Source organism: Populus nigra, chromosome 9 (genome assembly GCF_951802175.1).
Source record: "Populus nigra chromosome 9, ddPopNigr1.1, whole genome shotgun sequence".
Taxonomy (NCBI): domain Eukaryota; kingdom Viridiplantae; phylum Streptophyta; class Magnoliopsida; order Malpighiales; family Salicaceae; genus Populus; species Populus nigra.
Window position 1 is genome coordinate 15560449 of NC_084860.1, and position 27176 is coordinate 15587624.

At 32.5% G+C, this 27176-nt stretch overlaps 4 protein-coding genes and 2 non-coding genes across 11 annotated transcripts; 3 read left to right on the forward strand and 3 right to left on the reverse strand.

Moving 5' to 3' along the window:
- Positions 1-1955: 1955 nt before the first annotated feature.
- On the reverse strand, positions 1956-2027 carry TRNAM-CAU (transfer RNA methionine (anticodon CAU)). Its single transcript has one exon. It is a non-coding gene; the product is annotated as a tRNA-Met (tRNA).
- Positions 2028-2091: 64 nt separating this feature from the next.
- On the forward strand, positions 2092-7910 carry LOC133702694 (probable folate-biopterin transporter 4). 5 transcript variants are annotated; one of them, XR_009843783.1, is made up of 8 exons: positions 2092-2265; positions 2384-2494; positions 4773-4900; positions 5181-5402; positions 5763-6224; positions 6544-6741; positions 6821-7180; positions 7270-7410. XR_009843783.1 is itself a non-coding variant. In XM_062127022.1 (8 exons), the coding sequence occupies exons 1-8, from the start codon at positions 2215-2217 to the stop codon at positions 7529-7531; spliced, it is 1572 nt and encodes a 523-aa protein (XP_061983006.1). In that variant the 5' UTR covers positions 2094-2214; the 3' UTR covers positions 7532-7910. The 5 variants fall into 5 exon arrangements, 4 of the variants coding, with proteins under 4 accessions (XP_061983006.1, XP_061983008.1, XP_061983009.1 ...); XM_062127022.1 differs by having other exon boundaries at positions 2094-2265; positions 6821-6958; positions 7270-7910; XM_062127024.1 differs by lacking the exon at positions 2092-2265 and adding an exon at positions 3993-4084 and having other exon boundaries at positions 6821-6958; positions 7270-7910.
- A 581-nt stretch (positions 7911-8491) lies between these two features.
- TRNAM-CAU (transfer RNA methionine (anticodon CAU)) lies at positions 8492-8563 on the reverse strand. The gene has a single exon. It is a non-coding gene; the product is annotated as a tRNA-Met (tRNA).
- Positions 8564-11844: 3281 nt separating this feature from the next.
- Positions 11845-13427, forward strand: LOC133702561 (vacuolar protein sorting-associated protein 22 homolog 1-like). 2 transcript variants are annotated; one of them, XM_062126870.1, is made up of 4 exons: positions 11845-12124; positions 12232-12351; positions 12645-12766; positions 12871-13427. In XM_062126870.1, the coding sequence occupies exons 1-3, from the start codon at positions 12074-12076 to the stop codon at positions 12747-12749; spliced, it is 276 nt and encodes a 91-aa protein (XP_061982854.1). In that variant the 5' UTR covers positions 11845-12073; the 3' UTR covers positions 12750-12766; positions 12871-13427. The 2 variants fall into 2 exon arrangements, with proteins under 2 accessions (XP_061982854.1, XP_061982853.1); XM_062126869.1 differs by having other exon boundaries at positions 11850-12124; positions 12944-13427.
- A 2827-nt stretch (positions 13428-16254) lies between these two features.
- Positions 16255-21091, forward strand: LOC133702721 (uncharacterized). Its single transcript, XM_062127056.1, has 7 exons — positions 16255-16701; positions 17547-17687; positions 17795-18160; positions 18466-18711; positions 19441-19533; positions 20247-20447; positions 20666-21091. Exons 1-7 carry the CDS (start codon positions 16384-16386, stop codon positions 20879-20881), a joined length of 1581 nt encoding a protein of 526 aa, XP_061983040.1. The 5' UTR covers positions 16255-16383; the 3' UTR covers positions 20882-21091.
- A 2978-nt stretch (positions 21092-24069) lies between these two features.
- Positions 24070-26196, reverse strand: LOC133703848 (cytochrome P450 716B1-like). The gene is made up of 4 exons (XM_062128551.1): positions 25512-26196; positions 24990-25431; positions 24656-24843; positions 24070-24572 (listed from the first exon to the last, which is right to left on the reverse strand). The coding sequence occupies exons 1-4, from the start codon at positions 26001-26003 to the stop codon at positions 24264-24266; spliced, it is 1431 nt and encodes a 476-aa protein (XP_061984535.1). The 5' UTR covers positions 26004-26196; the 3' UTR covers positions 24070-24263.
- Positions 26197-27176: the final 980 nt, after the last annotated feature.

Genomic DNA, 27176 nt, shown 5'->3' on the forward strand with positions numbered 1-27176 from the left:
AGGGTCTATTCTAGAATTTGTTTTAGAAAATATTTAACCTCAGTTATTCATAAACTAATCTGAAGACATGTAGGAATCCCGTATATATGGAGGTTTATTTAATTAAATTAAAATTAAATAAACTAAAAAACTAGAATTGAAGGAGAAGTTCTTGTACCCAAGAGACATTTCTGTATTAATTGGATCAGTGAAATGATAAAACTTTTCTTAACTCAAAAAAAAAAAAACCCTTTAATCTATATATTGAGGATAAGGTTGTTTTTTAAATGACGTATAAATTAATTATATACTGTTAGATTAGTCATTTCACTTTTTATTATGTAATAAAATTATTAATTTAACACTAGAATAAAATAATACTACTCAGTGGTGTTTTGGTTTTTTTCAAATTTTAGAATAGCCTATTTACTTTTATACCCTTAAAAACATACTTAACATAACTCTTCCACAATGTATTTTTTATAATTTGACATCGATTTTTTTTTAAATTAAAGGTTAGTCAGGTGTATTATTGTAAATGATATATACAAAATATTATTTAAAAAAACTTATTGGCACGTGTGGACTGTCCCTGCATCATTTGAATGGCGTATGTAAAGTCATCTAGCCACTAAACGCCACCTTCCGCAGTGACATTTTAAAGATGTTGGCTTCCCCGACATGATGAGATGTTATGTGTCCTAAATGCTCATCTGGCACCTTGAATTCTATACTAGCCCCTTCAAAATTCAGATCAGCCCCTACAATTTATTATTTCCTTTATATTCTGTCCATGTCCTTTTCATTATTATTTTTTATTTTGAAATTATCTATAAAATCACAAATATTTTTCAATTTTACCCCTACAATTTTTAATCTTCAAATAATCTATTAAATTACAAATATTTTCAATTTCACTCTCATAATTTTTAAATTTTTCAAATTTGGTTCATATTATTTTGATTGCAATTTATTTTTTGTTTGTGATCATTTTTTAATTTTGTTTTTTTACAATGTCAACCTCATTTTTTTTCCAGCAAGTTTTGATTTATCCTCATTCTTTTTGTTGTTTATCTTCTTCGCTTTGCAAGTTTTTTTATTAATATTTTTTTTATGATTTCATCCATTGTTAGTTTTAGAGAATAGACCATGTTTTAGAAGATTCACTCCGAGTCTGCTTGGTTTTTTAAAGATTCCTTTTATAGCTATTTTTTTTGCTTTTATAAGTTTTTTATTAATATCTTTTCACAATTTCATTATTTAAAATTAAATTAGTTAGGATCTAAGATCTAAACTTCTTGATTAAACCTGAATCTAAAATTTTGTGGGTTGTGAATTTTACAGATTAGATTAAGTTTAAAATGTTTCCCATTTTTTAAGATGATGTTTTCTTATTTCTTATTCTTTTTTTTAGATGTGCTTTGTTATTTTTTACAGTTTGCCTTCAATAAGGTTACTCCTGGATTTATGACCAAGATCATTAGTTTCGAATGTTAATAATATTTATCTTTTCTTTCTTTTTTTAAATAGATAAGTTTCATCATTCAAAATTTTTTTTCTTTCTATCATATTATCATAACTTATACCTATGGTTGCGAGCTAGTTCACCTGATTTAATAAAGCTTTTTTAAAATTATTTTTTTTTTATAATTTCACATTTCAACATTAAATTATTTAATAATTCAAGTTGAATTAAGTCTAATTTTTTATTGATATTTTCTTGTTAGTTTATTTATTATTATTGCATTTTTTCTGCTCATATCATTTAAATTACAAATGCTGTGAATTTTTTTACCCTAACATTTTTTTTTTAAAAAAAACTGTCAGCACGCGAGAATTACAAATTGAAATGGATTCACACAAATGGCAAGAGATTAAATGTAGAAAATAAAAGGAGGGACCTCGTTGCAAATAAAAAAAAATAGTAGGAGGGCGATTAAAGAAAAAGGTATAAAGGGCGGAGGAAGCTACTCAATTATCAGAGCCTGGTTTCGATCCAGGGACCTGTGGGTTATGGGCCCACCACGCTTCCGCTGCGCCACTCTGATTGTTGAATACATTTTGCATCAGAATTTATATAATCTAAGTCTAAGACAAAGTTCGGTTCTTCGGCTGTGTCTCTCTTTCCCTTCCTGCACCAACACCATAAAAAAATTGCTAGGAAAACAATTCAAAACTTTGATCAAAACCCACCAAAGATATCAATCAAAGAAGCAGTCTTTAATAAAAACGGGAATGAGAAGGAGACCTGGTATTGGTGGGTTACAAACAGCAGCTGCTGCAAGGGTAACTACTGTTTCTTCTGTTGGATTATTGATTCATCGGTTTCCATTTGGTTATTTATTATGCTCAATATAAACACTTTCTGAGTTTGTGCTTTTCATTTCTTGAAATGGTATTGAAGGATCAATATCGGATACTTGGAGAAAATGTAGCAAGGTTAAAAACTGATCTTATGAAAGAACAGCTTGCCACTTTTCGTTCTCAGCTTGAAGAATTTGCCCGCAAACACAAGGTCAGCTGATAAATTTTAGTGTTATATCAACGAAATTTACCGTTTGGAGATAAAAAGTTAGGATTTTTAATACTAAAGTTGTGAATTTTAGAGGTGTTTATTTCTGTTACGGTAAGAAAGATGAGTTCCCGTGTGCTTCTTTGATATTTTTTTACTGGCCCAGTTGCTAATTTTGTAAAATTTTAACGGGTGTTTTTACTGGCCCGGTTGCTTCTTTGATTTATAGTTCTCAAATTAACCTTTGGTTTTGATGATGATACACTGATGTACAAGGTTTGTAGAACAATTTTGATCAGTTCAATCAGAAATACAGAAATTATTACTGGTGCAGTGTTTATGGAAGCAAGGTCCAGGTTGCTATCCCTGTGGTACCAGAAAAGTGCAGTTAGTGCCTTCGGGTAGCGTTGATGTTTAGTTATTCTCTTGAGATAGAAAAGATAAAGATAGAAAGGATAGAACAAACATGTTTTTCTATTGGTTTTGAAAAGTAAATTCACTTTAAAATTATGCCTTTCATGTTTTTATTTCTTTCTTTTTCAACTAAAGATGCTGTGTCTTTTCTGTATATATTTATTCTGTCAAATGCAATCTTAGATATGAATTATCTTGTCAGTGGCCCTGGCTATGTTCTTACTTTTTTTTGTCATTATTTTGTTTTTGTTGCATTAAATGGTTAATGTAGTTGGAAGCTAATTTAAATTTTTCTGATGTACTAGATTCATACGAGGGTCTATTCTAGAATTTGTTTTATAAAATATTTAACCTCAGTTATTCATAAACTAATCTGAAGACATGTAGGAATCCCGTATATATGGAGGTTTATTGAATTAAATTAAAATTAAAAAAACTGAAAAAAGTAGAAGTGAAGGAGAAGTTCTTGTATCCGGGATTAATGAAATGATAAAATTTTCCTTGATTAAAATTTTTTTTTTACAAATTATAAACGGTTAGATTAGTGATTTTAATTTTTATTGTGCAATAAAATTATTAATTTAACACTAGAATAAATTAACATAATGTTTACTACCCGAGGAAAAGATAGCAATAATATTAAAAATGAAGAGCAAAGCATCTCTCAAAAGCCATGAAAACCAACTGTGCAAGTCAGCTGTGCAAGCTAAATTGCCTCTTGTCCTGTTTCCTAACTCTTTCCAAGCCGATGACACACTAAGCTTAAAGGAAAAGCAGAGCAGGTTCTAAGAATTAAAAGCATCAAAATGATTCTTTGGGTGCGGCCGACAGCATTAAGCCTAAAGGAAAAACAGGTGTGCAAGACTCGAATTTGAGTTGCGTGAGTTTTGTAAAAGTGAATCGAATTCCAGTTGGATGAATTGGAGATTTTGTTTTTCAAAACTAGAATAAAAAATTTACCACTTTGTAAGCTTTGTAACCTGTTAATTCTAAAAAATACCGTTGAAAGCCGAAACAGAGGGAGATAACGTATAAAATCAAGAAAGTGAAGATTTGATGAGAATTAAAGACATTTGTTTGTTTTTAGGTGTTCGAAAGATGATAGAATGGGTAAAGCAGCTGAACAAGGCATTTGGGGCTTCATTTTTATGGCTTGTTTGCTTGATTCATTTCACTCAGGTTTCTTTTTCTCTCTTTTTGCCCACTTTGATTTGATGATCTTTCTCTTTTTGCCTGCTTTGATGATTGTTGGATCAAATTTGATGAGCTCTATAGGAAGTTGATCTGTTGGGGTTTTTGTGAAATCGATTGTTTTATTTTTTGATAAAAAGAAAGAGGAGATGTTAGAGTTTGTAACTTTGTTGTTTTTGGTTTCTGGGTTTTTGTGGGTTTGTTGATTTTTGAATATTGAAATCCAGATGGAACTGATGTTCTTAAGAAATTTCTTGTCCTATTTTATTTTTTGAGAATGTTGTAGCTTGCATGGAATTTTGAAGTTAGCCTTTTTTGCTTTTAAGAGCAACTTTCTCCTGGTTTTTGCTCTTAAAGAAAAGAAAACATAAATTAAGGTAATGGGAATCTGGCTCTTAGGTTTGTGCCTCTTGCATGTGAAGGGTTTTTTTTTTTTGGAAGAAAAATAAGTACTTCTAACATGTTGCTTAAAATTTCTAAATTGTCCATAGGCTTTCTATACCAATTGGATGATCTACTCTTGCATAATATGTGGTGTTCTATTAAAATGTTAGGACCTAGTTCCTCTGGGGTCTTGTTAGGATTTTGCAAGTAATCTTCAAGTTGATGATGTTTTTATTATTGAACAATTTGATGTCCAACTTAACAACGGTGTTTCTATAACATGTGAGTGTAGGGTTTTAGATCCTTTGTATGGACAGCAGTTTCCTATCAGCTAAAAGACAATCTTAAGCTGTCACCATCAGCCTCACAATTCGTGTCTTCAATAGCATTTTTCCCGTGGAGCATAAAGCCATTATACGGGTATGTTTCTTTATTCTGTTCAATTTCTTGATAGGCCTATGGAGCAACTTAAAGAATGAAGGCAGATAAGAAAATTTTTGGTGTTGAAATGCTCGTGTTTATAGTGAAAATCCATAATAGCATGTGAAACCCAAAACAGGGATTGTAAATGCATTACAAATTACAATGTAGTACTTATTTGGCATTTTCTTTACTGATGGAAATTGAAGAATAGTGTCCTTTTTGTTATACATAATTTTTGTGTATGTTTTTGGAAACTTAACTTGCATCCTGCTTGCAGAATTTTGTCTGATTGCATCCCGATAAAAGGAAGGAAAAGGATACCATACCTAGTAATTGCAACTCTTCTCTCTCTAGTTCCCTGGCCTATGCTAGGCATAGATTCCAACTTGAGGAGTTCCCAATGGCATCTCACAGTCCTCTTGACAGTGCAGAACCTGGGCTCTGCCATGGCAGATGTTGTGGTTGATGCAATGATTGCTGAGGCAGTAAGATCTGAGAGGTTTGTGCGTGCTGTCTTTTAAAGCAAATCTAAGCACATATTCACTAATTTGGTATTTGTGTCTTTCATCATTTTTAGGTACACACAATTTAGCTACAGATGCTTGTAGTATTTTGTTGGTTGGCAATGCAGGAAGCAATTGGCATGCAACCTAACTATCTATTTGTGTTAACTTGGGATTTTATTATAAAAAATGTGAATGAGTGGGAGGCTTTCCCTGTCAATTATTATATGGGCATACCTTTCCATATGCCCAAGAAATCTGGATGGTCTCCCATTATGTTGTTGGATTGTTCTCTCAAATAGGCAATTTAGTTAAGTTTTTTTAGAATGTGAAAGCTTACCTGTACCATTGAACAGGGCATCATTTGCTGGAGATCTGCAGTCCATAACTTGGTTGTCAATTGCTGTGGGTGGAATTTGGGGCAGTTTGTTAGGAGGACATGCATTGACCAACTTACAAATAGACAAGATTTTCCTCCTTTTTTCTGTACTACCAGCCATACAGTTATTATCATGTGGGTTTGTTGGGGAGAATTCTGCAGACAGTAAAGTTTCTCATGAGTCTGCCAATTCAAGCAAATCCCATCCAGGGAATGGGAATGGTAATATTTTGGACCAAGATAATATCTTGCTGAAGAAGTCCATTGCAAGTGCTACAAGAAGAAAGAGGAGCCAAAAGAATAGCAACAAGAGGGCAAGTATGAGAACTAAATCCCTGATACCTGAGAAGGGCAATTCCTTAATATCACGTTGGTTCCACTCTCTGAAAACAGCTACTTACAGTTTGTTACGTACTTGTAGGCAGCCAATCATTTTGAGGTAACCACCAAAACCTTTTACAATAGCCAGTTGAATATTCTGTAGAATTTGAAGTTCATGTGTATGGATGCTCCTCCTCTAGATTTAGCATTGTTAGCCACCCAAAGAGATGATTGTTTTCACTTTGATATTAAATATATGATTGTCAATGATCCAGAATAGACCACAAAATGAATGCTTGATCTATTTGTATTTTGCCAGATTTTTTTCCACCTATTTTAGATGTATATGCTGCTTAATATACCTACCCTGGTATCAATTTAGTTTATTCTTCTAATCTATTTGATTTTGGGTTTCACTTTGGTCTTTGGAAGACCAGACCAATGGCTTGGTTTTTCCTAGCACAGATTACTGTTCCAAACCTCTCAACAGTGATGTTCTATTACCAGACAGAGGTCTTGAACTTGGATGGATCCTTTTTGGGGACTGCACGTGTTGTTGGATGGTTAGGCCTCATGCTAGGAACCTTCACGTACAATCGCTACTTAAAAACCATGAAACTACGGAAGATTCTCTTGTGAGTGCTTAACAGCGTTGAATACATTTTTCAACAAACATGTTTATTCTACTTAATCTGCTTAATGTTGCTTATGCAGGTGGGCTCATGTTGGGCTGTCTTTGTTGACCCTCCTAGATGTAATTTTAGTGTCTCGATTGAATCTTGCTTATGGAGTTTCAGATAAGATCATGGTTGTCTCAGGATCTGCCCTTGCCGATGCTGTTAATCAATTCAAGCACGTTCATTTTCTCCAAAGTTTCTAGCTTTTCTATTAATTTATTTTGAAGTCAATACCTGTATCCCCCTCAAAACAAAGAAAAAGGAGACTCGAGTTTGGATTCCAGATCCAGAAATCACATGCAAGCTCTCATAAGGAAAAAAGAAAATCATATGCGTGATGTTCATGAATGCATGGATGAGCTCACACAGACGCATACACGCTCGCATGCACCCATAAGTCACTCCTCACATAATCTATCTGTCCATAAATCTTTAAATGCACCCCCAACCAATCTGTTTTCTCACATTTCTGGTCTGTCTCTGCAGGTTAATGCCATTCCTTATATTATCTGGACAGTTATGTCCGCCAGGAATTGAAGGAACACTATTTGCCCTCTTTATGTCAATAAACAGCTTAGGTTCCACACTGGGATCTTTTGTGGGTGCAGGGTTGGCCTCAATTTTGAACCTCTCCTCGGGATCTTTTGACAACCTTGGTTTGGGCATTGCTATGCAAGTCCTGTGCACTTTCATTCCAATTGCTTTTCTGTTTTTGATACCAAAAGAAGCCACAGGGATATCAGCATAGGCAGGGATGATTCATTTGCCTGATACAAGAAGTTATTCACTTAGTAACGGCAAAATGAGCAGAAACATTGCTACTGAATTTATTTTGTCACTGTCAAGTAGTAGCTGGGATATACGAAATGCACTCTTGAGGATTGAAAGAAATAGGTGCCTTTGATTTATAGTTCGATACACTGATGTACAAGGTTTGTAGAACAATTTTGATCAGTTCAATCAGAAATACAGAAATTATTACTGGTGCAATGTTTATGGAAAACAAGGGTCAGGTTGCTATCCCTGTGATTTATAGCGTTGTTGTTTAGATTTTGATCCGTTTTTAGTTGTTGTTCGAACATGTTTTTCTGTTGGTTTGGAAAGTAAATTCACTTTAAAATTGTGTCTTTCATGTTTTTATTTCTTTTCTGTATTTATTTATTCTGTCAAATGCAATCTTAGATCTGAATTTTGAGGTATTATCAACACTCTGCAAGAAACATGGTGGGAAACAAATGGCTGACATGGTGATCAATGTTGATTATTGAATAAGAAACATAGTTATATGTTCTTGCTGTTTTTTTTTTTTTTTTGCATTAAATGGTTAATTTAGTTGGAAGCTAATTTAAATTTTTCTGATGTACTAGATTCACACGAGGGTCTATTCTAGAATTTGTTTTAGAAAATATTTAACCTCAGTTATTCATAAGCTAATCTAAAGACATGCAGGAATCCCGTATATGTGGAGGTTTATTGAATTAAATTAAAATTAAAAAAAAAAAGAAACTAAAAAACTAGAAGTGAAGGTGAAGTTCTTGTACCAAAGAGACATTTCTGTATTAATTGAATTAAGAAGAACTGTCTGCACGCGAGAATTACAAGTTGAAATGGATTCACAGAAATGGCAAGAAATTAAATGCAGAAAATAAAAGGAGGGACCTCGTTGCAAATAAAAAAAATAGTAGGAGGGCGAAGGAAGCTACTCAATTATCAGAGCCTGGTTTCGATCCAGGGACCTGTGGGTTATGGGCCCACCACGCTTCCGCTGCGCCACTCTGATTGTTGATTGCATTCTGTATCAAAACATATATAACGTATTGTGCAAATAAAGTTCAGTTCCGATCTTTAGTTTTTTTTTATTCGGCTTTGTCTCTCTTTCCCTTCCCTGCACCAACACCATAAAAAAATTACTAGGAAAACAATTCAAAACTTTGATCAAAACCCACAAAAGATATCAATCAAAGAAGCAGTCTTTAATAAAAAAGGGAATGAGAAGGAGACCTGGTATTGGTGGGTTACAAACAGCAGCTGCTGCAAGGGTAACTACTGTTTCTTCTGTTGGATTGATTCATCGGTTTCCATTTCGTTATTTATTAATGCTCAATATGAACAGTTTCTGAGTTTTTGCTTTTCATTTCTTGAAATGGTATTGAAGGATCAATATCGGATACTTGGAGAAAATGTAGCAAGATTAAAAACTGATCTTATGAAAGAACAGCTTGCCACTTTTTGTTCTCAGCTTGAAGAATTTGCCCGCTAACACAAGGTCAGCTAATGAATTTCTGTGTTATATCAAAGAACTTTACCGTTTGGAGATAAAAAGTTTGGATTTTTAATACTAAAGTTGTGAATTTTAGAGGTGTTTATTTCTGTTACGGTAAGAAAGATGAGCTCCCGTGTGCTTCTTTGATATTTTTTTACTAGCCCAGTTGCAAATTTTGTAAAATTTTGACGGGTTTTAAGAGATAAATGCAAGAGGACATGGTATGATTGTCAAGGTTGTGATTTTTATGGGAAATGGTATTCTAGAGGGAGTTCGAGACTAATAGCAGTCCCAATATAAAAAGGGTGATATTCATATATAATTGCGAGAAGATGAAAGCTTACTTGCAAGAATTGAGGTTCAAGTTTGCAAGAAGTCTTGAGATATTCATGAATGTTAGATTCTGCATCTTCCGAAGAAAGAATGGAATGATATCTATAAATAATGCATGAAGGAGTATATATCTCTAGCAGATGATAGTGAAATTGAAGTTCCTAAAACTGGTAGTGTTAGGATTAAGATGTGCGATGGTGCAATAAATAATATGCTTGATAATATAGACATGTGACAAAACTTTAAAAGAATTTAATTTTGAATGGCCAATTAATTCACATGTTAATAGGTGTGAACAAGAACATGTGAAAGCCTGAATAATGGTTGAACACCAAAAAGCTTAGCTACTTTAGTATAGACTGAATAAATGGCCAGTGTCAACTACCATAAAATCAGCGAAGATCAATATTCTGACGGATGGATTTTGTCGGTGAAATCATCAATAAAAATTTTACTAGTGAATTGCATGCTATATATCGACGAAATGAAGTAGTCAGTAAAACTATTTAATGGTGTAGTGGTTATGCGATGGGTTTGGTTAAATTTTTTTCAAATGTAAAAAAATGATCAGGTGAAAAAAAATTGAATTTGGTTTATTGATTTAAATAAGTTCAATAAACTTGGTTAATTTAAAAATATAGTTATAAAAAAATCCATCAACAAAAATAAGCAAAAATAACTAATAAAACAATTGAACCCTTGCCAAAACTAAAAAAAAATACCCTCTAAATATTTTTAAAATATCTTAATGATTTTATTTAGTAACAAAACAAAAAATAAATGAAAATAAAATAATCTCATAAAGATAAAAATAAATAAATTTGAAGCTTAATTACTAACAAATCAAACGTTGAATAACTAATTAAAAAAACTAAAAAAAAAAAAACAAATACTTGACTTTAGTCAATATGACAAACTCATGATTAAGTTGAGAGGTTAGAAAACACCATACAAAAAAACTTGAATAAAAAAATAGAGATCAACTCTCAACCAAACTAAGGTAGTGTTTGTTTGAGCGGTTAGACCACACTTTTAAAAATCTTTGAATTTTTTTTATCTTTAAATTAATAATTTTTAGTGTTTTTATTATTATTTTGATGTACTGGTATCAAAAATAAAATAAAAAAATAAAAATATATATTATTTTGATACATTTCCAAGTAAAAAACACTTTGAAAAGTAATATCTATCACACTCCTAAACAGACTATAAATGCTGAAAGAAGAAACAAAAAAAATCAATTAAGAAAATTCAAAACAAAAAACCAAAGTTAACTTAACTCGACTAACCTCCAACTTGTGATATAAGATCAGAATGACCTCAAATAAAAAAAAAACAGAGAAAATCATGAAATCAAAGGCCAAATAACCTAATATGAAAGAACGAAGTTAAACAAAGATATATAATTTTTTAAATAAAAGATCAAAGTTAAATCGAGCTAATCTTTGATACTTGTAACTTGGATCATGAGACTGAATTACTCTACAGAAGACAAACCCGAAAAAATCACCAAGCAAAATTTTTAATCATCCAAAATAAAAAAACAAACAAAGAACAATCAATAGAATGAGAATCGAATCTGGTATAAAAATTAAATGAAATAAAATAATGAGGATGAGATTGAAAAATAAAATAAATCAAGAGAGTGATGAAAAAAACAATCAAAAGAATGCGGATAAAATATGATAAATAAATAAAAGTGAAGTATGATGAAATTAAAAAAATAGTAATCAAAACAATAATAATCAAATTTAAAAGAAAAACAAATTGAAGAATTATTCTGAAAAATTAAAGGGTTAGACATTAGAATCGATGATGAGAGAGAGCAAAATGAAAAAAAATCATTGGCGCCAAATTAAAGGCTTATTTACCACACGTTTTGTACATGCATGGAGGGGACAAAAAGTAAATTCCAATGTTGTTTCAAAAGTCATCATTTGATCGATGACAATGCTACACGCGCCGCCGTCTAAAAAGGACGAGCATCACTCATGCACTAACCTGACAATACACGCATTTACCACTCTTTTAATAATATTTATTTTTATTTGATTATTAATTCAGTTAACTTGATAATAAAAAAAAAATTAGGACAAAAAAATGAAAAAGCCCCTATACACCTGTCAAGGAAATTTGGCTTTGAAGGATATTTTAGTAATTGTATAGTGCATTGAAAACAAAATAAAAATACAAAAACAGCCCTGACTTTAATTAATTAAGTCTTGTTTTTTACCCGAACTTTTTTTAAAACAAAAAAAACTGTCTGCACGCGAGAATTACAAATTGAAACGGATTCACACAAATGGCAAGAGATTAAATGCAGAAAATAAAAGGAGGGACCTCGTTGCAAATAAAAAAAAATAGTAGGAGGGCGATTAAAGAAAAAGGTTTAAAGGGCGGAGGAAGCTACTCAATTATCAGAGCCTGGTTTCTATCCAGGGACCTGTGGGTTATGGGCCCACCACGCTTCCGCTGCGCCACTCTGATTGTTTAATTTATTTTGTATCAAAACATATATAATGTAATTTTCAGACAAAGTTCAGTTCCGATCTTGATTTTTTTTCTTCGGCTCTGTCCCTCTTTCCCTTCCCTGCACCATCACCATAAAAAAATTGTTAGGAAAACAATTCAAAACTTTGATCAAAACCCACAAAAGATATCAATCAAGAAGCATTCTTTAATAAAAAAAAGGGAATGAGAAGGAGACCTGGTATTGGTGGTTTACAAACAGCAGCTGCTGCAAGGGTAACTACTGTTTCTTCTGCTGGATTGATTCAGTGGTTTCTATTTGGTTATTTATTAATGCTCAATATAAATAGTTTCTGAGTTTTTGTTTTTCATTTCTTGAAAAGGTATTGAAGGATCAATATCGGATACTTGGAGAAAATGTAGCAAGGCTAAAAACTGATCTTATGAAAGAACAGCTTGCCACTTTTCGTTCTCAGCTTGAAGAATTTGCCCGCAAACACAAGGTCAGCTGATAAATTTCTGTTTTATATCAACGATCTTAACCGTTTGGAGATAAAAAGTTTGGATTTTTAATGCTAAAGTTGTGAGTTTTAGAGGTGTTCATTTCTGTTACGGTAAGAAAGATGAGTTCCTGTGTGGCTGTGTGCTTCTTTGATTATTTTTTTACTGGCCCAGTTGCAAATTTTGTAAAATTTTGACGGGTTTTAAGAGATAAATGAAAGAGGACATGGTATGATTGTCAAGGTTGTGATTTTAATGGGAAATGGTATTGTAATGTTGATGTGGGTTGGTGCAGACTGCTATTCGAAAGAACCCTAATTCCACGAGATGTGTGCTCAAGTTGGAGTTGGCATCGAATACGGGTTTTTGGGCAGAGCTGTTCCAGATTGGCGATTGGTGACTTCTATTATGAACTTGGTTCGTACAATTTCTTTTTTCATTATGGAGCTATGTCTCCGGCAACTGTGTTTGAGTCTTTTTTCATCATGGCCGTGCTACTGATCCCCTTGATACTTCATTAGATGTGAGTTTTTGCCACCACTTCTTAATCATACGTCGTCCAGTTTCTCATCTACCTCCATTCTCACTTCTCAGACAATTGGGTACTCGGGGCTCTTAAATCCTTACTGGTATATCAATGCAATAAGGACTTGCTATGATTGACGATGGCCATGGAGATGGCAAACGCCGCTACTGGTTCCGCTGTGTATCTTCCATCTCCTCTTCAATGGGTTCTAGATATTTAATGCGTGGTTCTTTTTCCCGTGTTTGTTTCCCTGGAAGTGCAAGGGGAAGATTCAAATACAATTTTGACAGAAAATGTTCTATGCTGTGCCACTTGCCTTCCTCTCTCTCAGCCAAAAGCATTTAACAAGACCCTTTTCTGCTAGAGATGGATGGGATTGACTGCTTCTGGTAAATCTTTCATAGCTCTACTTTCATGCAATGTGCAGAGGAATGCTCGATGAGCCGGCTTTGCATTCTTTTCTCTATGCTTTGCACAAGTTATGTGTGATTATGCTCGTATTTAATTAAATAGCAAAAAACAAGAGATGAATGAGATTGATAAATTATGTGTGCTTCTGCTCATATTTAATTAAAAAATTGAATTTCATTTATTGATTCAAATAGGTTCAATAAATTTAATTAATTTAACAATATAGTTATAAAACAAATCCAATAATATTAAAAAAAACAAAAATAATTAATAAAACAAATGAACGCTTGCCAAAACTAAGAAAAGGTATCCTTCAAATATTTTTAAAATATTCCAATAATCTTATTTAATAACAACAAAAAATTTGAATAAGAACAAAGTAACCTTATAAAACTCCCCCCCCCCCCCCCCCCAAACATCCACTCCTAGCAAACACGTAAACAAAAGAAAGAAATCCTTCACTTTGCTCTCTTTAATCCTCTTTCTATAAACGTTTTCATAAAGACCTACCTTTTTCCTTTTTTCTTTTTCCTTTTTTTAAGTTATTATTTGGTATTAGAAATAATGTTTCAAAAAATACATTGAATTAATATTTTTTATTATTTTCAAATGATTTTAATGTATTAATATTTAAAATAAAAAAAATATTTTAATATATTTTTAAGTAAAAAATAATTTAAAGTAACAATAATAACTAGTTACACTGTTTTTAACTATTTTGTTACTCGTGAACGTGACTATGATAAAATTAAGTTAGGAATGTTATTTAGTAATTTAATTTTTTTGAATTGATATAATTCTTTAAGATAAAATAAAAAAACCTTTATAATTATATAATCTATTCAAAACTTACAATCTCACATATAACATTTTATTATATAATAAATAAATAAAAACTAGTTTGATCATCGCTCAAGGAACAAAATAAGACCCACAATGTGTTAAAAAGCCAAAAAAGAAAAGAAAAGAAGAAAGGTCATTAATGGCTGCTCCACACGTCTCATTTTCATGATTAACAGATAAAGCGCCATCCGCAAATACACTGTACAAAGAATATTCACCATACTTTGAAGCATACACTACTACTACTACATATCTCAGTTTGAATATTCATTAATTAAAATATTTTTTTATCATAATATATGAATTATAAAAAATATTTGTCTTTCAGAATAGATAAACCCAATAGGAGTATTTATATAGATTCTTTTTATAAGAATTTATTTAGGCATACGAATCTATAATAAATTTAAAATATTAGTTTTGTTTATGAATATAAATCTTTATTTTGAGTCATAGACGAATCATTGGATAGGAACTTATCAACCTCGGTAAACTACGTCCAGACCACATAATATAACCTACATCGAGTAAGGTATGTTAAAGGTGCTAATATCTTTTCTAACCATAATTAGTCTCTAAAGTTGGAATTTATAATAAGACTAGTTTATATAGGTTTTTTAGTGACTCTAAACTAAATAACTACTTAGTGACTCTTTTGACTCTAACATCTCTAAACGTTATGTGTGCATGTGCAACAAAGTTTATAAAAAAAAATAATTATCTTTTTCTTTTGTCATTGTTTTAAGTAGTACCTGACATTACAGTAGCATATGATAATATTATTTTTTTATTTTTTAAATTTATTTTTAATATTACTATATCAAGATTTAAAAATATAAAAAAAATTAATTTTAAAAAAATACTTTTTGAAAAGGCACAACCATACCGTAATAACAAATATATTCTTAATTAAATTACACTATCGGCTTTTTTTTTAATATCATATTTGCTCCACTCTACAAATTGGCTTTCTTGATGCTTAGTTTACATTGAGAAACTCTGCTATGAGGTATTTTATTGGTTTATAAATTATTTGAGTGTATTTGATATTGTGGTATATGATATTTTTTTAAAATATTTTTTATTTAAAAATTTATTATATATATATATAATATTACTATATCAAAATAATATAAAAATACTAAAAAAAAAATATCATTTTGATTTTTTTTCAAGACAAAAACATCTAAAAAACAGAAACTATCATACTCTCAAACATGAACTTATTCTATCACTCTCAATGTTATTTTTTTTTTTGCAAAATTTTAAAATTAAAAAAATTAATACATTTAAAAAAATTGAAGTGTCAAGAATTTTAAGAAATGAAAAAAATAACTGTAATAATTAGTCATTAAAATCTACAAAACGCTCTTTTCTTGCAAAAAGCTTGAACTTTGAGTATATTCAAGGAAGAATTAGAATTCTAAATGCTCACTTGCTAAAATTGTCTTAAACACACTCGGCCATTATTTAAAAAAAAATCAAGAAATTAATTTATTAGAAAATATAAATAATTTTGAAAAATAATTAAGAAATAAAAAAATAACTCAACTATTAAAATTCCAAAACATGTTTGACAAGCTCATGCTCATGGTTTTGAAAACTACAAGAATAAACAAGAATAAAATTATAATAATTATATTATATTATACTTGACATGATTGAAATCAATGAAACTAATTACGAAAATCTTGAAGTAAAGTTCAATATTTTGAAATATTTAAGTCTTTTAACCGACCAAACTAAAAAATAAATAATCTTGTTATTGAAAAGTTATATAATTATTAACTTTAGAATTTATAAAATTAATTGAATTATGTGTAAATTAATTTGAATATTTATATTAAAAAAATAATAATAAATAAATAATCTAATGTGCTGTATCTCCGAAATGTTTCCACATTGTTATTATTATTATTATTATTTCAATCTGTCCTTCCTACCTACACTTCAAACCTCTGAGGAAAGTAGGAAACAACTCAGTCAATAAATTAACATGCGAAGAAATACACATTTTCCTATAAAAATAATTAAATTAAAAAGCATGAAAAGAAAAGAAAAATTCAAACCAATAATGTTAGGCCATGTCATTGATTAGAGAAAACAAAAATGCTAATGACCATAGTACAAAAAATAATCAAAGACAAAGGGGACCAAACCTTCTCTTCTCCCCTACAATCCTCACTCCATGGGAACTGCAAGCAAAAACAAAGAAAGATAGAAGAAAGACAAACTTTCAATTCTTGACTCTCTCATGGAGCCATCTTTCTCTTTGAAAACAATACTAACAATCTCCCTCTTTCTCTTCTTTCTCACCCCGCAATCATCTTTAGCTATAAAAGTACCCTTCCACCCTCAGGACTTGCTTCCTTTGTTACCAAGGAAAGTCTCATGGCCAATTCTCAACTACTTAAACGGTGCAGCGGACCTTTTGCCAACATTTGTTGGTGCTGCCTCTGCTTTAAACGACACCGGTGAGTGGAAAGGTGCTTGCTTTTACGAGAACCGGGCTTGGATGGAGTTTCATAATAAGACTGGTAGTGAATTTGGTGGCGGTACACTTCATCTTAAGGTATTAAAGATGTTAACTTTTTCGGTTTTCTTGTTTTGGGTTTTGTTGAAGTTGTTGGTTTTGATTGAGTTTTGGAGGATTTTTTATCTTGGTTTTTAATTTGATGGTGGGACATTCTTGTTTTATGGTAATAAAGACTTGATAACTTTTGATGTTTTTGTTTTTGTTGAAATTTGAAGTTATCGAATTTATTAGATTTCAGTATTGAATTGAAGCGTACCAGGGTGTGGAAGGAAGTTAATTTGGGGTTTTAGTGTGGTTGTTTTGTTTGGTTTTAGTTGGAATTGGATGTTTTTTTTTTAGTGTTGAGTCGAAGCTCGTTTTGGCTAGTATCAGGGTGTTAAAGGAAGTAAATCTGGGGATATTTTGGTTTGCTTTTTGATGGATTTGTCGAAAATAGGAGTATTTGTTGCATGGTTTGCTTGATTTGAATGTCTGCTGAATTTGAGTTCTTTTAGCACGGATGTAGATTTAAAGTGATTGTTTTATAGTTTTTTTTAGGATTAAGGTGATTAGTTTGCTAGATTTTAGTTGTCTTGTTGAAATTGGAGGGTTTATATAGGGATTTGAGTTTATGGAATTTTAGAACCGTGTTTGAGTTTCTTCAGGCTTTGAAATGCCTGGAGTATTGCTCCTGAGTTGTATTTTACCTTTTCTATTATGAAGTCTGTTTCACTTTGTTGGAATTTTTAAGATTTGGTATATGGATTTATTATTTTTAAGGTATGAATTTGACTTTGGTTAGTCAATGTGTTGGTGGTTTATTTGTGCTAGTACCCGTGAGTGATTGCAATTTTTTTTTGTTGTGCTTGTAGTGATTTGAAATGTGTCTTTATGCTGTTCAGGTTAGTAAAGCTCACAGCTGGACATGTATGGATATTTATGTCTTTGCCACTCCCTATCGTGTAACATGGGATTATTACTTTTTATCTCGAGAACATACATTAGAGTTTAAAGAGTGGGATAGCAAAGCTGAATATGAATATGTAAGTTGTACTTCCTGTCATTTCTGGATTTAATACATTAGCTAGCCTGTCTACTTTTGGCTCCAAGATTTGAGTTGTCGTTGTGATTATTACGTTTGTGAAATCAGGTGAAACGCCAGGGAGTCTCAATTTTCCTCATGCAGGCAGGGATGCTTGGAACCCTTTCAGCACTATGGGATGTCTTTCCCTTATTTACAAATACTGGATGGGGAGAGAATTCTAATATTGGATTCCTGAAGAAACATATGGGGGCTACCTTTGAACAGCGTCCGCAGCCTTGGGTTACCAACATCAGTGTTGATGATATTCACTCTGGTGACTTCCTTGCTATATCAAAAATTCGTGGAAGGTGGGGTGGTTTTGAGACTTTAGAGAAGTGGGTTAGTGGAGCTTATGCTGGTCATACTGCTGTTTGCTTAAAGGATTCTGAAGGAAAATTATGGGTTGGTGAATCGGGACATGAAAATGAACAGGTAAGTGGAACTTGCTAATTATATTATAATATAGTACTTCAATGATGTAACTTGTAACTGATAGTAAACCTTTTAACATCATCGCTAGGATTCTTTTCCTCTGTTTTTTGAATCTTCTATTTTTTGTCCAATAATTTAAGTAAAGTGTGGTACTGCCCAGGCTAAGTAATTTATGCAAAAGGTGTGGTACTGTCCATGTCATTTCTCAAAATGTTCATGTTTAATTCTTTCTGGACGTTTGTTGGTCGCAGGGGAAACCAAGATAGCCATGTTAATAGTCCTCGCTAATCTAAACATTTCCGCAGGGAGAAGATATTATTGCCGTGTTACCTTGGGATGAATGGTGGGAATTCGAGCTGAATAAGGATGATTCAAATCCACATATTGCATTGCTTCCTCTGCACCCTGATGTGCGAGCTAAGTTCAACGAGACTGCTGCTTGGGAGTATGCTTTGAGCATGAATGGAAAGCCTTATGGATATCATAACATGATATTTAGCTGGATAGACACTCTGGATGGGAACTATCCACCACCATTGGATTCTCATGTGGTATGAAACTATCCAACATTGGTGCCGCTGCTATAGTTTGTTTTCTTTTTTTCTTGTACCTTATTATTATGTATCCCATACAACGTGATTTTTCCATCTCTCGCTCTCCCCCCAAAGGTTAACTGTGATCTGCATGATATTGTTACCCCTAGATAAGGAAGAAATTATGGTGATTAATTAATTTTCTTGTTTCTAAGTGGTTTGTCTAGGAAAGTTGCTTTGGCATTATATCCTGATGTTGTATGCTGATGTCTTCATAACTTAAGATGTAAACTTAAGGAAAAACACATACTATAATGGGAATTTGTAATCTTGATGAAATGAAGCTAGAAGTTCTTTCTGTTGGGAAGTCAGGCAAGGCGCTACCCTCTTGGCAGACTGTGACCATTTCCACTAGGTTTATTTGTATGCTACATCTGCGATGGTTAACTACCCATCGACAAGTTTGAACCATATGTTGCATCTTCAAAAAACTTGGAGAATTTCATTGAGATGCTGTTATATCATCCTTTAATATTTTAAGATGTGCAATTGATCTGCTAGGGGTACTGGTGAGTTTTATATCAAAAAAACCAAGTCAAAATATTGGTTTCAGAAGTTTAATTAGTGACACCAGTCAAAAGAAGTTCTTTCCAAGTTTTACAAAACAGTTCATTTGTTTGAATGTATAGCTTTACTTTGAGGTTTTTGGTCTTCATAGGCTTGATTGTCATCTCTGTGGTCCTGCAGGTTGCTTCTGTTATGACAGTTTGGAATCACATGCAACCTGAATATGCTGCTAACATGTGGAATGAAGCCTTGAACAAACGACTTGGAACTCAGGTATCTTAATAATTCGGTCCAGCATTTCTATGCTATCTGATTAGCTTAAATAAATGGTTGGAAATTAGAAATTTGCATTTGTATCCAATATTATATGTACAAATCATAGTTTTTAAACCCGATTCAGGCAAATCCTTGGTCATGGTCACAAGTCAAGTGGGTTGACTTGGGCCAACTCAATTTTTTTTTATTTTATAAAAAAGTAAAAATAACATTATTTTGAAAAAAAAAGAGAAAAAAATCAATGGGTTTTGAATGGGTTTTCCCCTTATCTAGGTCACGGTTCAACCTTGATTTTTGACCTAGTCACACCAGGTTAATTCTCCCCTTATATTTGTTGAAACTTGGCCTGGCCTAGATCCCGGGTCACCCAGGTCATGGGTCAAATCCAACAGGTCCGGTTGGGTTTTAGAACATTGCTACAAATTGTCAGTCTGTTACTCCTATCTTGTATCTTTTTAGCCATATCCAAACGTTATGGTTATTTCTTAATACCAAGCCACATATCTAATGGAGTCAAGATGATTAGTCTGTTACTCCTATCTTGTATCTCTTTAGCCATATCCAAACGATATGGTTATTTCTTAATATGAAGCCACATATCTTTATTTTGTTTTGAAGTCAGAAAATTATGCTTGGATTATTTTCCAAATGGTCTGTGTTCTGATTCTATCAACAATTTTTTTTTTTTTTTACTTTTGTGCTTCATGTAGGGCCTTGATCTTCCTGATGTCTTGGTAGAAGTTGAAAAGCGTGGGTCATCCTTTGGGGAATTGCTGACAATTCCTGAACAGGATGATTGGTTGTATGCTGATGGGAAGTCAACCTCGTGTATTGCTTTTGTTCTGGAAATGTACAAGGAAGCAGGAATGTTTGATCCAATTTCTGGCTCTGTTCAAGTGACTGAATTTACGGTAAGTCTTCCAAGAGCACTTATCAGATACCTGTTTAGTTTTTAATTAAAAAATTGATTTTTAACATCGGTATTCTCCTCGCTGGAAATCGAAAGAAAAGATAAACAGAGAACCATAAGAAACTTTTTTTGTTTTAACGAAGAAATGTAATAATTGAATTTATTCTGCTCCTCTGTCACTGTACCCTGAATGTATTCATTTTCTTGCTGACAATGCAGATCAAAGATGCCTACACACTAAGGTTTTTTGAAAACAATTCAAGCCGCTTGCCAAAGTGGTGCAATGATGGAGATGATGTGAAGCTCCCATTTTGTCAGATTAAAGGGAAGTATCGAATGGAACTACCAGAATACAATACCATGGATCCTTACCCCCATATGAACGAAAGGTGCCCATCACTCCCCCCAAAATACTACAGAACACAGAATTGCTAAACGGCCTTCCCTTTTCTTGCTGTTGTTGTAACAATATTTGATGCCAGTGGGTGCATTGTTCTTTGAATTGATGTGTGGAAGCAGCCAGGCAAAAGGTCTGTTACTGAAAGTAAATATGGTAGTGTAGAAGATTTCAGCTGTTAATTCTTTCACTTGTACACAGTAGCCACAACGCAGGCTAGTAATGCGATTGTTCCACTCATTCCTGTCTGTGATTGCAGCGTTTGTCTTGGGCGGAATTAGTCTATACATAGTTGCCCCTTCTACTAGTTATTTTAACAGAATTGGTCAAAACTTCCAATTTTTCATACGCTTCCAAAATCTCATTTGTCCCATTGCATTTCATGCGAGAGAGGAGCAAGATACTTTGTCTGCAAGTGCTTGCCAGTACCATGCCCATACAAGTTTCACCTCGCAGATAGGTAGTTGTCACCGTATTCATTTGTTTAATATGGACAGAATAGCCTTGGTTTCGATGGGTCCTCTACCAAAACCAGCATGGTTTGGTAAAAGATTTGAGAATATATCACATAATAAACACTAGGGAGATAACACACTCTCACTATGCTTTCACTTATCTGATAATGTGAATCGTGGCTGTTTTAAATAACAACCACTAACAAAAATAGTGGATGTTTTATACACAAATGTTAATATGATTAGTGGTTATATTATCCCAACACAATTTTAACGAAAATCTAACCCTAGATTTTACATTAAACAAAGTCTAAATCACTATACCGAAACTTAAACAAAACCATAAATTATCAAATCTTGTTTTAATATCAATTTTATTTATCAATTATAATCTCAATTCAATGGGTTATTTTTAATTATTGTGTTTATTTATTAATTATAAAGATAATTGATAATGGTAATAACATAACATAACAATGTGCATTTTTTAACTTGTAAATGGATGATTTGAAATTTTAAATAATATGTTCATGTGTTAATTAATGATTTTAAATCATGCTTATCTAAAATAAGTATGAAAATACATAATATGCAAGACAACATGATAATAAACATGATAATTAGCTAAAACAATATTACAAAAGTTGTATAAATAAAAATAACTCTTAACTAAAAAAAATAACACAACATAATAATACATCTAAGCATTTTTATGTCTTCTATGATGAAGAGTGGATAGGCCGACTTCATCAATAACATAACTTTCACCTGTCTGTGTGGTCTCATCCTCGAAGACGACATCATCCAGGCTCAATGTCTCTCATAACAGGTTAAGTATAATATAACATGTCTCGAACCAAGAAAATGCATAATAACGAACTAGTCCATCATCATCATCATCAAGATAACGAAGATCAACCGCAACACATCGACCTTTATATAACAATTGTCCATCCTAACAAGTTTTTTTTGTTATGTCTTATTTGACTGCATATGCCACATCTATAGTGAGAATGCCCTTCTCTTGTGTACATTTCATTTGCAATTGAGTTGATTTTTATCGACCTCGACTGGTTTTCCTTCTTGAAGGGTCTGGGTATACCCGAAGACCAATATATTCATTCCACTCCAATTCATCAAGTAAATGATGGAATGGAGTCTCATATGTGTTCTTATACATCTGAACACTAAAATGCTAGTCAACATACTAGGCAATATCAAGATGTCTTTCTGCATAACATGTAAGAACATGTGAACAAGGTCGATGATAATTTTGTCATTTACCACATGTGTATGTTTCATCCACCAACTTAACTATCTGTCTAACTTTATTTTTGACACCTCATTTATAAGGGGTGTGAACCTGAAAAGTGTTATCAACAACATTGAAAAGTACTACAGTTTGACCTCTGAATCTAGGTATGTTGGCATCCAATTCTAGCTGGATAATAGGAGGCCATAATTTTCCACCTACATTATAGTCATATGCATTCTCTTTTTGTATAACAAAATAAGCACCAATCCTAAAAAATATTAATTGGACTAAAGCAAAAACAGGCAAAGCACGTGCATCTTTCAAAACATGATTAAAAGATTTAGAAAGGTTTTTTGTCCTATTGTCATATCGGTGACCCCTATCATAAAAAAGTGTTCATCTTTCTTTTGATTCTCACGCAAGATGTTCTTTCTTTTTTGGATGACTATTGTCCATATCATCAAACCATATATTAAATTTACACTTCAAAACTTCATAACACATCTTAAGCAACTCTTTATTTGCTAACAATTCTTTGAATTTGTGATTAAAGTTGCTTGCGAGGTGTTTAACACGATACCAATGATATCCAATCAGTTCAAGCCAAATTTGTGTCATTTCATGCTTAATATCAGTATGCCTATTTGATATTATACACATATTATTACGATCATCTATAATGTGATGTTGAATAAGTAGTAAAAATCATCTCTAGTTGACATTGTTTTCTTCTTCAACTAGTACATAAGCCAAATGAAAAATCTTATTCTGCAGAAAAAATAACTATAATCAACAACTTTCCACTATCCATACATATGAGTGCCATCCATACTTATAATTAGCCTACAAGACTTGAACTCCTCAATTGCAGGATCAAATGCTTAGAAAACTCTACCGAAAACAATTGCTTCACTATCAAGTTGTCCATTGTGTTTCCACTCTACAATTGTCCTATAATTTGATTCTTGTAAAGCAAAAAAAATATCTAGTTTATATTTCAAATGAGTACTCATGTGTTCCAAAAGATTCCTCAAGTATCTTTTATTTTGCAACCCATGTCTTATAGTACAAAATTTTAAACTTGTAGTGTAATTTGATTTCTTCTTATATGCTAGAAGCAATATAAACAAGGTTATCTTGAACAAGAATTGAACTCCTTGATGCAATAAATTTTATACCAAGTTGGTGATGGTTTTTTTTATGTATATATTGATACGTGTGTATTTATTTGTCAACTTTGTTATCTTAAAGGAATCTATCATTTTATGGTATTCTCCACGCAAATATTGTTGATATTCAGGTACATGAATACATTATAATTGAATAAATATTTGATTTAAATATTTAACTTAATATTGAAGTGAATAGAAAATATATGAGGAATTATATACTCATCATAACAACGATTCAAAATAGTGATTCTAATATGAAAACATAATTCTGAATAGTGATTATGTTAAATTAACTATTTTTTCAAAATGCGTCACTGCGTCGATTTTTTTATATAAGAAAAGGATTTTAAGAGCAATCATCAAGCCTGATCAAGTCAGTCTACTCTTTATTTTAAAGCTTTAATGCATAACATCAAACTTTCTATAACAAGTGGGATATATGGTACCAAGTAATTAATCAAGACTTTGGCTGGAATGCCAGAACGTTTTCTTGGCTACAAACGAGTTTAGACCAGTTCCACTGTTTAGATTTAGAAAACTACGATGTTATGTTTGTCTTTGGCATGATTTGGATTGGCAGTCCTTCAGTTGGAACTGGCATTGGATCCCTTTTGAAAAAATTATCCGCAAGCAACTTCCATGTAAATTGAGTTACAAGATGATGGATTGTAATTAGGGTTTCAATCCTTGCAAACTCGTATCCTGGACATATCCGAGGGCCGCCTCCAAATGGAATAAAGCAGTAAGGTGGGATTGAAGCTTGGTTATTGAATCTTGCCGGATCAAATTTTGACGATTCTGGAAATATGCTACTGTCCATGTGGGTCATATTTGTAACCCAGAATATCTAAATATCAGGAAAAAAAAAAAGAGTATCAATAATGTTCTGAACTGAAGCAATGAAGAGAGAATGGGAAGTGAGGAGCTTACTTGCCACCCTTTAGGAATAAGGTATCCATCGTATTCTATATCTTTCACGGCTTTCCTGAAGCCACCAAAGATAGGAGAGACCAATCTCAAGGTTTCCTGTGCTACTCTCCATGAGTACTTCATCTTAGCAAGGTCATCCCAGGTTAACAACTCCCCCTTCTGCTTGCTCTGCGCAATCTGTTCTTGTTCTGCAATAATAACCATAATCAACATACAATTCATTTCAGTGTTTGTGGTAAAACAATAAATAAATCGCATATTGGCGTTATTTATGCAGCTCAGGTTTCCAGTAGAGAGTTGGTTGCAGAGTAGAAGAATTAAAGGTCATGCATACCTTTCAGAATAGCTGCATAAATTGAAGGATCATTAGCTAAAATTCGGACTAGGAAAGTTATCAGAACAGATGAAGTGTCATGTCCTGCAGTCATTACAAGCATAACATTATCCATAATCTCATTCTCATCTATCACTTCTCTATTGTTTTCATCACGAATGCTAAGCATGCAACTGATGAGGTCTTTGTGTGGATTAACACCCTTCTTTGCAAGTTCCCTTCTCTTTTCGCCTATCAAATGCTTCATCATGTTTCGAATGCTTGCGCTTGCCTGAAGGCTGCGGTTATAGCGTGTGAAGGGCAAGTTAATGGGGATTGACCACATCCCTTCTATCATTTCTTGAAACCAGTCCACAAGTTTCTCTCTTCTAGCTCCTCGTTCGATCCCAAACAGAAGGGCGCAAATGATGTTGAATGTTAGTGTCTTCATCAAAGGCAGGACCTGGTAAACACCAAAACTTCTTAGCCTGTGTTTCTTCATCAGACAGTAAAGATTTGCTAACAATAACAACATCAGCATACCTTGACCTCTTGCTTGCCTTCCCAATGCGTCGCAATATGCATCCTGACTTCCTCATCCATCTTTCCCACGTAACTCTTCAATGATTCAGGCTTCAAAAACAAGCCAAGTGCGTCCCTCACACGCTTGTGATCTTGGCCACTGAGTTCCAGCAAACATCGATCCCCCAAAAGTTTCTTGACAGATTGTGGTTGGCTATTGGAAAGCGTGCTGCTATCACTGGTGAATACAAACTTGTTTGCATCCTTTCCATGTATGAAAACTGTAGGTTTGCCAAAGAGGCTTAGCTTTGATATCGGACCATATTTTTGTATTCTTTGTTGAAGCCATTTTTCTGCCGTATTGGCTCTCATGGCACGGAGAAGATGTAGGCTATGGCCTACAATGGGAATTCCTAGGGAACCTGGTGGAACCCTTTTTGGTGATCTTCTTCCCTTGGTAAGGAGAAGGAAGATAGAGATAAGCAACGTCAAAACTATGAAGAGGGTGTTCATCTTCCCTTCACTTGTCAGCTCTGTGTAGGAGGAGTGAAAGAGAGCAGTAGATGAGATGACCAAAAATTAAGAGGGTGAGGCCATGTTTTGGACATCCTTCATCTTTCCCACTTGTATTAAACGAAAGAGATCCTGTAGAAGATCTGTGGTATCAAATGGTAAAGATGATGCTCTTTGATTGTTCTTGTTCCCTTTCATCGGCCTTGTCTTGATGCTATTTTTTTTTTATCAGAACAATATTATTTCATAAATAAAAAACCCCTTAAAATATAATTTTAATAAAAAACTAAATTGATTTTTCTACCCATTAATTAATCAGGTTAATACAAGTGGATGAAACTCGAGACAAGTTTTATAATTATCATCTTAATACTAATTATTCTCGAAGACAGATCTTTCGATGTTTTCATAGATGCTATGTAGCAAGGAACCAAATGTCACACATGGATGATGTTTGTGTCAATAATTGATCCTAGCTGTTTTCTTCTAGATTTTTCTTTCATTGATGTCATTTAGTTAGGACACTAGTAACTAAAAAAATCAAAAAATTAATTAAATCAAGAAAATAAAAAAAATAATTGAAAAAAATCAAATCATGAAAAAAACTGATTAAACCGATTAGAATTAAAAAAAACCAACCGGTTCGGTTCATTTTCGGTTTTATAAGTCTAAAATCAAAAAAAATCAAACCGAACCCAAACCGAAAAAAATAAAAAAGCCGAGTCAAACCGGTTTGAACCAGTTTCAGTTTTTTTTAAAAAATTTGATTTTGTTACTTTTTTTTTTTATAAAAACCGAACTGAACCAAAAATGAACACCCCAGGACACCACACAAGGTTTGAAGGTCAATTGCTTCGAACTTGTATTTAAATGTTTTTTAAAATAATATTTTTTATTTTTTTAAATTTATTTTTAATATCAACACATCTAAACAATTTAAAAATATATAAAAAATAAATTTTAAATAAAAAAATATTTTTTTATCAAACACTGTATGGACCGTGTTTCCAAACAAAAATTTAATTGGTATGATAAATAAATGTTTGAGAGTGTAATATTTTTATTTGAAAAAATATTAAATTTATGTTGTTTTTAGTGTTTTTAAATAGTTTTGATGGGGTAATATAAAAAAAAAAAAAAAAATTATTTTAATGTATTTTTAAATATATTTTT

Excerpts from the sequence above, each read along its gene's own strand:
- LOC133702694 (XM_062127022.1), top strand. The coding sequence starts at position 2,215 with ATGAGAAGGAGACCTGGTATTGGTGGGTTACAAACAGCAGCTGCTGCA. Across the intron at positions 6,225-6,543 it reads AGGCAGCCAATCATTTTGAG|ACCAATGGCTTGGTTTTTCC; the intron begins GTAACCACCAAA and ends TTGGAAGACCAG. Across the intron at positions 6,742-6,820 it reads AAACTACGGAAGATTCTCTT|GTGGGCTCATGTTGGGCTGT; the intron begins GTGAGTGCTTAA and ends TTGCTTATGCAG.
- LOC133703848 (XM_062128551.1), bottom strand. The coding sequence starts at position 26,003 with ATGAACACCCTCTTCATAGTTTTGACGTTGCTTATCTCTATCTTCCTT. Across the intron at positions 25,432-25,511 it reads AAGGCAAGCAAGAGGTCAAG|GTCCTGCCTTTGATGAAGAC; the intron begins GTATGCTGATGT and ends GGTGTTTACCAG. Across the intron at positions 24,844-24,989 it reads TTATGCAGCTATTCTGAAAG|AACAAGAACAGATTGCGCAG; the intron begins GTATGCATGACC and ends TTATTATTGCAG.
- LOC133702561 (XM_062126870.1), top strand. The coding sequence starts at position 12,074 with ATGAGAAGGAGACCTGGTATTGGTGGTTTACAAACAGCAGCTGCTGCA. Across the intron at positions 12,125-12,231 it reads AAACAGCAGCTGCTGCAAGG|GTATTGAAGGATCAATATCG; the intron begins GTAACTACTGTT and ends TTTCTTGAAAAG. Across the intron at positions 12,352-12,644 it reads AATTTGCCCGCAAACACAAG|ACTGCTATTCGAAAGAACCC; the intron begins GTCAGCTGATAA and ends GGGTTGGTGCAG.
- LOC133702721 (XM_062127056.1), top strand. The coding sequence starts at position 16,384 with ATGGAGCCATCTTTCTCTTTGAAAACAATACTAACAATCTCCCTCTTT. Across the intron at positions 16,702-17,546 it reads GCGGTACACTTCATCTTAAG|GTTAGTAAAGCTCACAGCTG; the intron begins GTATTAAAGATG and ends TATGCTGTTCAG. Across the intron at positions 17,688-17,794 it reads GCAAAGCTGAATATGAATAT|GTGAAACGCCAGGGAGTCTC; the intron begins GTAAGTTGTACT and ends TTGTGAAATCAG.